This window comes from Rattus norvegicus, chromosome 3 (genome assembly GCF_036323735.1).
Source record: "Rattus norvegicus strain BN/NHsdMcwi chromosome 3, GRCr8, whole genome shotgun sequence".
In the NCBI taxonomy this organism is placed as follows: Eukaryota; Metazoa; Chordata; class Mammalia; order Rodentia; family Muridae; genus Rattus; species Rattus norvegicus.
Genome location: NC_086021.1, coordinates 71759121 through 71772027, shown reverse-complemented (window position 1 = coordinate 71772027; position 12907 = coordinate 71759121). Strand labels below are relative to the sequence as shown.

General features: G+C 36.0%; 1 protein-coding gene across 8 annotated transcripts in view; it reads left to right on the top strand.

Moving 5' to 3' along the window:
* The window catches only part of Scn7a (sodium voltage-gated channel alpha subunit 7), a 102582-nt gene that overhangs the window by 74427 nt on the left and 15248 nt on the right, over positions 1-12907 (top strand). For all 8 annotated transcript variants that reach the window (XM_039105781.2, XM_039105780.2, NM_001388508.1 and 5 more), the window contains 6 exons: positions 830-1000; positions 1517-1873; positions 3751-4185; positions 6811-6916; positions 9180-9334; positions 12088-12261. In XM_039105781.2, coding sequence (XP_038961709.1) covers positions 830-1000; positions 1517-1873; positions 3751-4185; positions 6811-6916; positions 9180-9334; positions 12088-12261 — 1398 coding nt within the window. The remainder of the gene's footprint in view (positions 1-829; positions 1001-1516; positions 1874-3750; positions 4186-6810; positions 6917-9179; positions 9335-12087; positions 12262-12907) is intronic.

The window sequence follows — 12907 nt, the reverse complement described above, 5'->3', positions numbered from 1 at the left end:
CTGGTATAGTCTAAATAGAAGGTCCCCTTCCTCCTATCTCCTGAGGTTGCCTGTTTCCATTCTTTATGCTGGCCTCAAAGGTTCAGTCCTGCCCCCCTAATACCTGATCATGTTTCCCCCTTTCCCTCCAGGTCTCCTCTCTCACCCAGGTACCTCTATCCCTCTTGCCCCTCTGCCCTGTGACTGCTTTCTTTTCTCTCCCACATGAGATTGAGGCATCCACATTGGGCCCTTCAGCTTGTTAACCTTCTTGAGTTCTGTGGATTGTGTCCTCATTATTCTGTACCTTTTTTGGCTAATATCCCCTTATTAGTGAGTACACACCATGCATGTCCTTTTGGGTCTGAGTTACCTCACTCAGGATGTTTTCTAGTTCCATTCATTTGCCTGAAAAACTCATTATGTCCACTTTCCATCAAATTCATGGCTTACTTTTTCACTAGGTGTCATTGCATGCATGTGTACATGCATAAGTATGTGCTTCTTACATTCTTTCATGAGTTAAATGGTTAAGTGCCTTAAATATATTTTCCATATTTCCAAACAAAGTATTTCAAATGTAATCACTTTTCTTCAAACACTCCTTTTCTTCATGAATATCTTTTATTAAATTTTCATGTTCCATACATTAGGACTTGAAATAGAAAATCAAATACAGACTCTAAACTAACAAGGGTCTGAAAAGAACTGTGTAGCAGGTTAGGGTGTGGAATTCACTCTGCATCACAGGCCTGTGTGAGTATGAAGTCCCCTGAAAAGCACAGGCCTATGTGTGAGTCTTAGCTGCAACTGGGGAAATGTTCTCACCATATGTTTGGTTTCTTTTCAGGTTTTTATTGGAATTTACACAATAGAAATGATTTTGAAGATAATCGCTATGCATCCATATGGGTATTTCCAAATAAGCTGGCATATTTTTGACAGTATTCTTGTGGTTTTGGGATTAACAGAAATGTTACTAGCAGATATTGAAGAAATAACTGTTTTTATATTAGTCCCAGTAAGTAGAATTCAAGAGTGAATTTTTATTTTATTGTAGTATATCTTACTTTCTTGAATGTAAAAGGACAATAGTAAAACATTTTAAAATGGAAATATTAGGATCCTCTGTAAAATTCATTCAGTCCTGAAATGATATTTAATGTTTTCAGTGTATATAAATGTGGGAGACTGGTAACGTTAAGAAAATACAAATATGTTATAAAGAAAAATATAAACAAAGAGTGGATATTTATGCCCAACAGCTATTAAAATTCACACCTGTCACAATAAGGGAAGTTCAGTATTGAGTGTGAATTAACAAATAGGTTAAGAACATATATAGAGAATTAGTATATAAAGTTATGAAATGTTTAAGATATAAATGTAATCACTTGTTTTTATTGATAATGTTGAATTTGGTATGACTTTAAAGTACATATATATGACTACATAATTCTGATGAAACTTGAATTGTGCATAATCAACACTGATCTTCTGTTGATTTTTTTCCTTTTATTTTACTTTTGTCTATTAGTTGATATTTATAAAATTGGGAAAATATGCACCACCATTTAAGAATTTGATGCGTATTCTTGGTAGAGCATTGGTGGCCCTGAAAGACTTGGTCCTGTTGGTCTCCATTTTCATTTACTTCTCTGCCGTGTTTGGCATGAAGCTGTTTGGTCGAAGTTACAAAGATTGTGTCTGCCACGTAGATCAAGACTGTCAACGCCAACGTTGGCACATGAGTGACTTCCTCCACGCCTACGTGACTGTGTTCCGAATCCTCTGCGGAGAGTGGATAGAGACATTATGGGAGTGTATGGAGGTTGCAGGCGAGGCCTGGTGTATTCCATTTTACATGATGGTCATTTTAATTGGAAATTTATTGGTAAGTATTGATTGCCTTCATTTCTTCTTAACAACAACAAAACAACAAAAAACTGGTGTACATTATAGATTTGTATTTGATCAATTGATAGAATCCAGTGATTTTTAGCTGCATTGTCCAAAAGAGTTGGGTACATGTCGATTACCAATGAGACACAATTGGTCCAATTTGAGCCATGTAGCAACTGAAAAATATATACAGGATTTATTCCCAAAGAATGTGTGTTATTAATAGGTTTGTATTTATATTATAATAATATTTAAAGGCATATAGTTTAATGAAATTCATTAGTACGTCCTTTCTTAATATTACATGTGTAATTTCCATATTTCTATTGGCTAGCACTAGGTCATAATACTGTTAATCAAAGTAGCTTTGACACCACATGGATACGGTTAGACCTGCAGTTTCCAATTCCATACAGGTATGTGGAAGCATAATTCACCTGGCAACTCTATTCCCAAAAGATTTGTTGGTTTATTAAATTTTCAGAAGCACTTAAATATAGCAGTGGCTGTCAATATACCTGCACACTGGCATTACCTGGGGAATTGTTAATGGCGGATTCATTCCTCAAATACATGCCCACAGACACTGATATTATTGATAAGTTGTGAACTTGTCGTTCGTTAGACAATGGTTTTTTTATTCTCACTTGACCAATCAGCAATGACTATAAACATTTGTATACAAATGTTCTGCATTAGATAAAGGAGAAAGCTTTTACTTTAAAACTTCTTTACCGTTGAACTACTGCCAAATGAACTGAGTAAGGAGCCTTCACTGCTCCTAAAACAATCATGTGGTATAGAAAATTTTAAAATCTCTCTCACAGAACAATTGATATTTTCTTTCTTTGTTTTTCTTATATTTTCTTATAGAATTCTTACATTTTGATTTTCTAATATGAAAATAAACCGTTTTGCAGAAGATGTAAAAAGAAGGAGAAACAATAATCTAAAAGTATTTTTATATATATGCAATAATTGAAAACAGGATTAAAAATTGTTCTCTGTAAATTAAACAGGACTTGATTATATTTCTCAGTGATTGTAACATCACAATATACAGTACTGTTGTTTTAAAATCATTTACACACAATGATTTTTTATTGGATTTTTATTGGATATATTGCTTTATTTACATTTCATATGTTAGTCCCTTTCCCGGTTTCCTGTAGTTTTGAATAACTTGTCTACTATGAAGCAATATTTTATGTAGTGAATGTTGACATTTCTTTTAAAGTATTAGATGTTGAGCTCAGTACCATGGCTAACTCCCTGGAGCATATCCTCTTTTGCATGGTCTTCGCACATCTCGCTGGGACCGGACTCAACTGAAAATGGGTTTGCTATAGGCATTTGTTAGTAGAGAGCTTTTCTGTCAGTTGTAATGCTTCCTGTTTCTAAGTTAATGTGTGTTCTCTTGCTTTAGGGAAGCCTGACTCCCTGAGGAAACAAGTTTTGGCATGACAATCTAGAATAGCTTTTAGATTTGAGGTCTTTAAACCTTATCTTTTTCTCCCCGGAAAAAGAAACAAATTGAACTGTATAGGTAGGTGTTGTGATCTTACAATTAGTTCTTTGGTGGAGTAGTAAAATTTCTGCTAGTAGTCACATGTCCCCAAGTCCTCGTGTTCAATCTTTAGTGTCAAAAGAAGACAACTACAACTACAGCAGGTAAAAGAGCAAGCAACACAACACAATGGAAACAAACAACAAACTGGAAATCTGTTCACAAAATCTGCTAGCAAGGCACCTACAAGGAGCACTGTGACGTAGTTGAAAGTTTTCGTGTCTCAGACTAGAATCTTTAGAGGTCTGCTTTTATCATATGAAACAAAACAAGTAAATGTTTTTTTTCCTTTTTTTTAAAAGATACTTTACCTCTTTGTGGCATTGGTGAGCTCATTTGCTTCATACGATGCTACCACAGAAGTGAGCAAAGAAGCCAAAAACCTTCAGCTTGCAGTGGCATGGATAAAAATGGTAATAAACTGTGTGCTTCTTAAAATACTGTGCAAAGAAAAAACTGTTTCTACAGAAGCAACAGACCAAACATGTGATCCAAGTGTTAAAGAGAATATTTCTGGTCATACTCTTTCTGAACTGAGCAACACCCAAACATTCCTCAGATACAAGGACCAGAGCAGTGGTACTGAGAAAACTCCAGTGACTGAGTCTGAGAGCCAATCCCTGATTGCTAGTCCCAGTGTATCAGAAACTGTGCCAATTGCTTCAGGAGAATCCGATATAGAAAACCTGGATAACAAGGAGACTCGGAGCAAGTCTGCAAATGGAAGCAGTAAAGAGGTAAGATGATCTATTGTTATTCATTGTGGATTTGTGGTTTTGCTCAAAAGAAGTAAATCAACACTGGTGTTACAGAGTTAAATCGCACGTTTGACCCTAATTCCACCTTCCCTAACTACTGGATTTCATGGTTTTAACCAAACTACTTAAATGTCCAAGCTTTTGTTTCCTTATCTGAAAATGAAGATATATTTCTTTTACAGGGAAGAAGTGAGAGAAACAGTAGTGAATTCGCTTAAAGTGATATTTGGAAGATATACTATGATTTAATTGTGAAGTTCTATAAATCAATATGTAAGACAATTTGTGGTTCTGAAAATCATCTCTAAAGCACATACAAACCTTTGTAAAACTCAATGTGTATGATTGAAATTTCTTGTGCGTTATCATCTTCAAGCTGTGAGAATAGCTTAAAAGACTGTGACATGATTGTTTCTTCATTGCTAAGAATGAAAGTCTAGTCCATTCACATTTACCATATTTAAAAATATAATTGATTAAGACTAAAAAATAATAACAAAATCAATAAGTTTGTATTGTGACTAGTTAGAACTTTATAAATTTCTGATTGATAAAAAAACAAACATTTAAAAGGCTAAACATTGTTGTTCACTTAGCTTCTGAAATATTTAATGTTCTATCCTTTCCACTTAGAAATGACCTAACGCACTATCAAAAGGTACAATTTAGTAAGAGCCATTCTTACAGAGAGCGTATGTGCTATATCAGCTTCAAGCTCTGAATCTTATTGGACATCATCTCAGGTCAACCGAAGGCCCCAGAGAAGGACAGATTATGTCTTTAATGTGTCCCCATTGTGCCTGGCATCCCTTTCCCCAAAATTCTGCTGGTTAGGCAGATGTGGCCCATTATAATGCCTCAAATGTATCTTCTGACACAATTTCAGGATCAGTAATTAGTAGATCCTCAACTTTCCTCTGAGCATATCAATATTCTTGGCTTTCTTTTTCTTTAATGACAAATGATGGGAATTTCTATTCCTCAAATATTCACACACACACACACACACACACACACACACACACACACACACACACACATCTTTCTTCTCTGAAGACTTGGCGTCCATGCATGTCAAGATGAAACTGTTTTGTGTAGTAAATAGAACAGGATTTTCATTGGAAAATCTTGATGATTTCATTAGAAATTCTAAAGCACAAAATGCAGAATAAAGCAATAATGTGAAATAACTGTAAATATTGGATTTCAGATTCTGTCAATAATATTGTGTGCTTATCTAAGCCTTTTTTTGGTTAATTAACTTCTCAAAGATTTATCCATGATGCATATCCCTAGCTATATATTTAATTAGGCAATTTGTCAATTATATGGTCCAAGAATATTTAATGTACACTGGACTAAAAATTACCACAAATAAAGCATGAAAAAAGACTAATTTAAGAAATACATTTTTATTAGTATACATGTATTCTTCCATTAAAATATTATGTATGCACATAAGACTGATCAAACTATATTTCATATTGTTAAACTTTTTAAAAAATATAGAACTACATCACAATACATTTTTTCATGATGTTCAATAACCTACCAAAATGAATTATAATTATAATTTATATTTTGAGCTATATATGAGGTAATAAAGTAAAGCTATTAATAGGTCATATTAATAGCATATGGAGAAGTGTTTGATAATATCTATAGTAAGTGTACAATTATTTATCTAAATAATACTTTTCTGCTCATTTTGTTTCTTTGCTCAAGCAACAGATTTTACTGAGATGACAACTAGCTATGTAATAAAACAAAGAAAGTTTTCCATTATAGTGATCCTGCATAAGATCACAAGGAATGAACAAATACCAATAAGATCTTTCTCCAAATTCTGTCTAAACAATCCCGTAGTAATAACATTTTATATACTTTTATATGATTTGTCTACATTAGGAAATATCTTTTAGTGCTATTGACTTATGGGATGCTGATTTATTTAAATGATGTTATGTTTGTGTCCATCTCAAAGTAAAGTCAATAGAAGCATTTGCCACAGGTACAAAGCAATCAACACCCTGACTCGGCAGCCTAGAGCCTCAGTCATGGCCGAGTGGGAATGGAGAACCTCTCTATCTCCAGGATCTTCCTATGTGACTTTATCCACTTGCCCCATTCTGTCCAGATACTTCTCTGTGTGTTTCTTTTCACATCAGTGTAATCTCATGTGCAAAGCTGACAAGCACAAAAGTATCTGGATTGGATTAAGCAGTTATAATGAAATGTATTGTCTACTCAGTAATAGGATGAATTATTGTGATGTATCTGCCTAACTAAAACAACATATATATGTCCCATGTGAATTGCCTTAAAATTCAAATCCCAATTATTTTAGAAACAATAAATGAAATGCTTTATACTTAAACTTCAATTTTACCTCAAGTTATTATCACTTAAGTACTTCAAAGTAACTTAAAAAACCAAATCTATACACAGTGAATGTCATTTCAGGTCAGCCTCAACTACCTTGATGTCTTTTAACTTTGATAATATTTTTGTATATCATATTTACTTCTGAAAATAAAACAAAACTACCACAATCAAGTTGAACTTTGGATGTAACTTTTTTATTGGGACTATAATTTTTTCTAGAAAATGAAGCAATCTAGTTCATCTGAGTGCAGCACGGTTGATATTGCTATTTCTGAAGAAGAAGAAATGGTCTATGAACATGAAAAGTCGAAGCTTCATAAAAATGGCAAGTAGTTGCTTTTCTAGTGACTTTATTCTAAAATAAAATATTTTTCTGAATCTCAATAATGGCAGTATTTAATTTGAAGCTTAATTATAAAAAAGTTGCATACATATTGAAGTGTGTGTACATCAACGCACCTATAACTTAATAGATACAATAAGTATCGAGAAAAGACCATTTTTGGGAAAAGAGAGAGTCTGTTTGATACACTGCAATGTAGTAGTTAAAAGCTGTCTCTGACATCAATAGCTTCATTTCATCTTTCTGTCTCTCTGTCCACTTAGCCCCACACTGCATTCTCGTCTAAAGAGTAATAAACTTCACAATATGGTTATGAACATAAATTTATGTTTGTGGGATAGGGTATCCATTTGTGTATGCAATCCTAGAAGATAATCTTTCCAAAGAATAGTAACACTCAAAAATGTTATCAGCATCATCATCCTAACTCATTGACCCAGCCTATAGAGATAGTGACTGACATAGTTGATACAGAAAGAAACTCTAGAAACTTGTGACTACTGGAATAATATTGATAGTTTACGCAAATGTACTTTTCATGGTATAAATAATATTGAGAATGTATCTAAAGTTTTTATGTAATAGCATACTTGTATTTAGTGCAACTGCATACATTATATTGGAGCAAGGAATAGTAGCTAAATTGACACTAGACTATGTGGATTGCAAGTAAAATGATTTTGACTTCATGAATTGAGTCAATTTAATTTTCTACATACTTTATACAAAAATAAAGCATAATTATAGGTTTATATATTTGCATAGCGTGAGCTAAATCCCCAACCCATGCATAATGATTAGCACATATAAAATATGACTTCAGGGAGCTCTTTGGCACACTAGATATATACTGTATACTTCTTAGTGATTTATAATTCAAATTTGTTTACTAGCAAGATTAATAAATTCCTACTGATTTCAACTTTTGAACTGCAGTCATTAAATTACTGCCAAAAATGCTCAATTGATAGCTTGAAAATAAGAATATTTGTGCCTCAAAATATGGCTCAGAGTGGATATGATGTGAATAGATTGCTTGCTATACAATCCAGAAAGACTGGAATTTGAATCCCAAACATCCACATAAAAGCCATGTTTGGCAGTCATGTCTATAACACCTCTGTTGATGAAGCAGACACAGGTGTATCCAGGAGCCTTTAGGCCAGCCAGTCTCGTGGAAATGGTGAGTCCAAGTTCATTGAGAGACCTGCCTCCAAACATCAAGAAAAACATCCCCAAATCAACCTCTCAAGAACCCACATGGGCAAGTGCACCATAACACACTTACACACACACACACACACACACACACACACACACACAGAGAGAGAGAGAGAGAGAGAGACAGAGAGACAGAGACAGAGACAGAGAGACAGAGAGACAGAGAGACAGAGAGAGACAGAGACAGACAGAGAAACAGAGAGATAGAGAGAGAGACACAGAGAGAGAGAGTAACAGAGGGAGACAGAAATACAGAGACAGAGATGCACACACACACAAATATTTCAGCAACTTAAATTCAAGGACATGAGTCAACTAAGACAAAGGAAGGAATACATCTCATTTTTATTAAAGAAGCACATTCTGGCACTAAAAGCATAATAAATTTTTTTTAATTTTATCCAACCCCCACACCCATTTTTTCACACAGTCCAATAATCATTCACTTACTGAGCTACAAATTTGTTTGTGCTAACTCTCTCTAACAAGAAGGCAACCTTCTTACAGCTACATGTACTCAACCGGTGAAGTACTTGGACTCCTGACTACCTCTATAAATTGTCTTGCTCAGGGTCTTCATTTCCACACTGCTTAAAGCATTGATTTCAAAGAAATTGTATTGACTTAATACTATATATGTCAATATAAGTAATTGTGTCGTAAATGATTATACCAAGTATTCAAAACCTGATTGGCAAGCTATCACATATGTGTGCAAATCTGAGGGTAGCATTGGCAGGCTGATTTCGTCCACGTTGATTCTTTTTCCTCTAGAGTAGAAGGACATTCTGTTCTATTTACCTTGTACATCTCGTTTCCTCCTCTTCCAAACCCACGGGTTTGGTTCTTCTCATGTCCTCACTGATCACGGACCACCGAGTGGTGGTAAAAAGGCAAATGTGTATGGATCACAGAGCATGTGTATCAGAATCAGGAAATAAGTCATCGGTAAAGCATCTAAAATAGAGACGTTTATCCCTTGAGTTTCCTAAACGGTTGCCTCTAACGGTTCTGTTCTTGACAGGTTATGAACGCAAATCTTCAGCTGGCCAAGTCAGTAGAGAATCTAGGAATGGAAAGATTTGGAGGAACATAAGGAAAACTTGCTGCAAGATAGTGGAGAACAGCTGGTTTGAGTGTTTCATTGGCCTGGTCACTCTGCTCTGCACAGGCACTCTGGTGAGCTCTCAGCCTCAGGAAATGTCATGTGAAGATATGCTGTAAGACTCGCAATTCAGATTGTCACTATGCCAAATGACTTCACCCAGGATACTTAATATAGCACCAGAGTTCATTACCTGCACTCTGTTAGCATTAGAACCACCTCACACTTTATTAGAAACGTTGTTTACAGACGATTTGATATTAAATTTAATATCAGTGCTATTTTTGTTATTTAGAATTGTGTCAATGGTAATTTTATGGTAAACTTTATATTTACAGTGTATACAAATGTTTAATATGTATGTTTAACAAACAAAATTAAGTAAACAATAATTTCAAAATGTGCACATTATAATGGAAAAGGAAGTGAACTTACTCGATTCTACTGATTTTATTGATGTTTACTTCATTAATGAATTCAACAATTTAACCCACAAATTGGTATATTGTTCTTTCCCAAATTTTTGGTAAAAGTCATTTAAAATTGGTGTCCGAGAAGAAACAAGTGAATGAGTCCAGGTAGCGGTGACTTGGCTGCCAACAAGCATCACCAGTCTAGAATTATATTCCAACCAACCACAATAAGTTTCTCCATGGGTAGTCATCCATTTGTGGATTTCTTTGTCACTTCATAATTTTTTTGATCTTCATGCAATTTTTTCCAATAGGATGTGCATATATGTCCCCTCTCCACTCCTTTCGTTGTACAGCCTATCACTTTGCAATGATGACATCATAAGTGTCAGTCATCCCTGTTTTCCTGGAAAATATCTACTATGACATCTACTATGATATCCAGTGTTCTATTCCATCCAGGAACAAAAACCTCCAAAGTCACTTACCTTATAGGTGAGGGAATAGAAGTTTGGGTCATCCCCAGTAGGATGGCCCTACGCTCCTTGCAGTTGTTTTTTTTTTCCTCCATCAGAAATTCCCCTTGAAGATGTATTATCTTCCTATGCAAATGGGCAGGCTGCAAGGAATGTAGCTAAAATGAAAAGAGCAGCCCTCTTTCACTAGATCCAACTGAAAAAATAATAAGTAATTCAAGTCACCTTATAAATAAGTTAGACTAGTATTCTTAAGCATGGAATTTTGCCTTTGGGACTGAAGTGGTCCAGTGAGCCTTGTCTTTTCTTAGTAGTAGAAAGTGCAATATTCCCCCAGAGCATCTTTTGAACTTTCCATTCCCTGTTTGTGTATAGGGTTCAATTCACAGGACACCATACAGTAGCAGGCTAAGTTGGTGTGCAGCTTTGTGTCACTAGAGAGTGACTCCCCAGCAGGGTGTCTGTCCTTTTACTCAGCTCTGTGCTCTGGTTCTTTGATTCAATGGCCACATGAATAATAATCCCTAATTGTGTTCATATCACGAGGCCCAGAACTATCCTCACTTAGATGGCAAAAGATCCCTGATGATATGACTCAATTCATCTTGAACAGAGCAGATGATCCAGGGTTCTCCATATGAATCAAAATTAATCACAGTGGTTCTTATAGACACAAGAGTTAGAGCCAGGGCACTATTAAAATTTGAATGGAGGTAGAGATTGGAGTGGTGTGCCTTCAAGGTGAAGGAGGATGTCACAAGACCAGAGAAAAACAAAGAAAATTCACTCTCCAGATACTGGTTTTCACACAGAGAAACTAATCACTGGTGTCACATTTCAAGACGATAAGAACATACATTTATTACTTCACAGACAGCAAATTGCCGTGATCTTTACAGAAACTATGTGAACATACTAAATATTTCCCTTAGGATTCATTTCCAAGTCTATTCTCCCAATTCTTACAGTATCCTCCGTATGGCCCATGCTTTCAGGATATCAAGGTTCCCTTCTTTAGTAACCCCCGAGCTACTTGACAAAGCTTTTGTTTGTACTGATGGGATATAGGAAGTGGATAAAATTACATCTTTTAGAAAGGAGTCTTTTTTTAAAAAAGGCACCTTGCCTATTGAAAAATTGGTCATGGTCCTCAAGGAAGAACAGATTTCGTGGATGTTACAAAAATGCTCTAGAGTCCAAAAACACCACCAGAGTCACACCTCGAGTAGAAAAGTGGCTGTCTGTCATATGTGTATGTCTGATGGCAGTTGACTAAGACATGTCCCAGTAATAGTGACAGTTCAGTCTCTCAATTGAGGGAAGTTCCTGTGTGACTATGTTTGCCAGCGAGCTTCACTCATACCTTATCTAGCAGCACTCATTGTTTCTGCGGAAATTACATTTGGTTAGTGTAGAGTTTTGGATGACACCTGTAGAATCAATGCACTGCTCAATATGCAATTTGAGAAGTAGGTGTCATGACATTGGTTACCATTCATGCAATTATTTCATTTGTTGATTCTTTTGGCTTCTTCCTCTGCTGTGTTCCTACTGATGGAATAAAGGTGGATTTTTTGTTTCATGGCCCTGCCAAACTGTGCATGCCTGTCTTCACTGATCTTAGAAGCGAAGTAAGGTCAGTCCAGGTACATGCTTAGATGGAAAACACTTTGTTGGAGTACTAGGTATAAAAATTGATGTGTAAAATAACCTGCCACAATTCAGTTTTTCTAGATATCGTAGTTCCAACTTTTCAAAGTGTGTTCACACACCACCTGCTCTCACCTACACATGGGGATTCGTGGAAGTCACTCACTTTTTACTATGAATTGTCCTTTATTTTCAGTTTTATGTGTCAGATTTGAAGTTGAATTCAATCCCATATGATAGGAGTTCCTAGACTATTTCGTACATTACCATGTAAAATTTTAATTACAGGCTCTGGAAGACATATATATTGATCAGCGGAAAACCATTAAAATCTTCCTGGAGTATGGAGACATGATATTTGCTTACATCTTCATTCTGGAGATGCTTCTCAAGTGGGTGGCCTACGGCTTTAAAGCCTACTTCTCTAACAACTGGTACAAGCTGGACTTCATGGTCGTTATCGTACGTATTTTAGTCTTGTTTTGTTTTTCCATTTCTTTTTATGTATTCTTTAATTATTTTTTTTACAGTCCAGACTTTATCCCCCTCCCAGCCCACCCTTTGACTATTCCACATCCCACACCTCCTCCCCTGCCATTCCCCCCACCATCTCCAAGAGGATGTCCTCACCCACCAAACCTCCCCACCAGACCTCCCCACTGCCTGGGGCCTCCAGTCTCTTGAGGGTTAGGTGCATGCTCTCTGACTGAGTCCAGACTTGGCAGTCCTCTGCTGTATGTGTGTTGGGGGCCTCTGCAGTTGGTGTATGCTGCCTGGTTGGTAGCTAGTGTCTCAGAGGTCCCAGGAGTAAGGTTAGTTGACACGGCTGGTCTTTCTATAGGGTTGCCTTCCTTCGCAGCTTCTTCACTACTCTCCTCTCTTCATGCTCACCCTTTGACCCTATTCCCTTGACCTTGTCTACCTACAGCTTCCACACTAACATCTCATTTACTAGCTGTCCACATCTGTAATGTCTAATGTCTACTTATACCCTGTCACCGCGCAACTTGACATATCCAATATTACAATTCTAGACTATTACAATAATTCACACATGGAATTATTTGTAACGTAGGAGTTTATTGAACAATATCATGAAAAATCACTA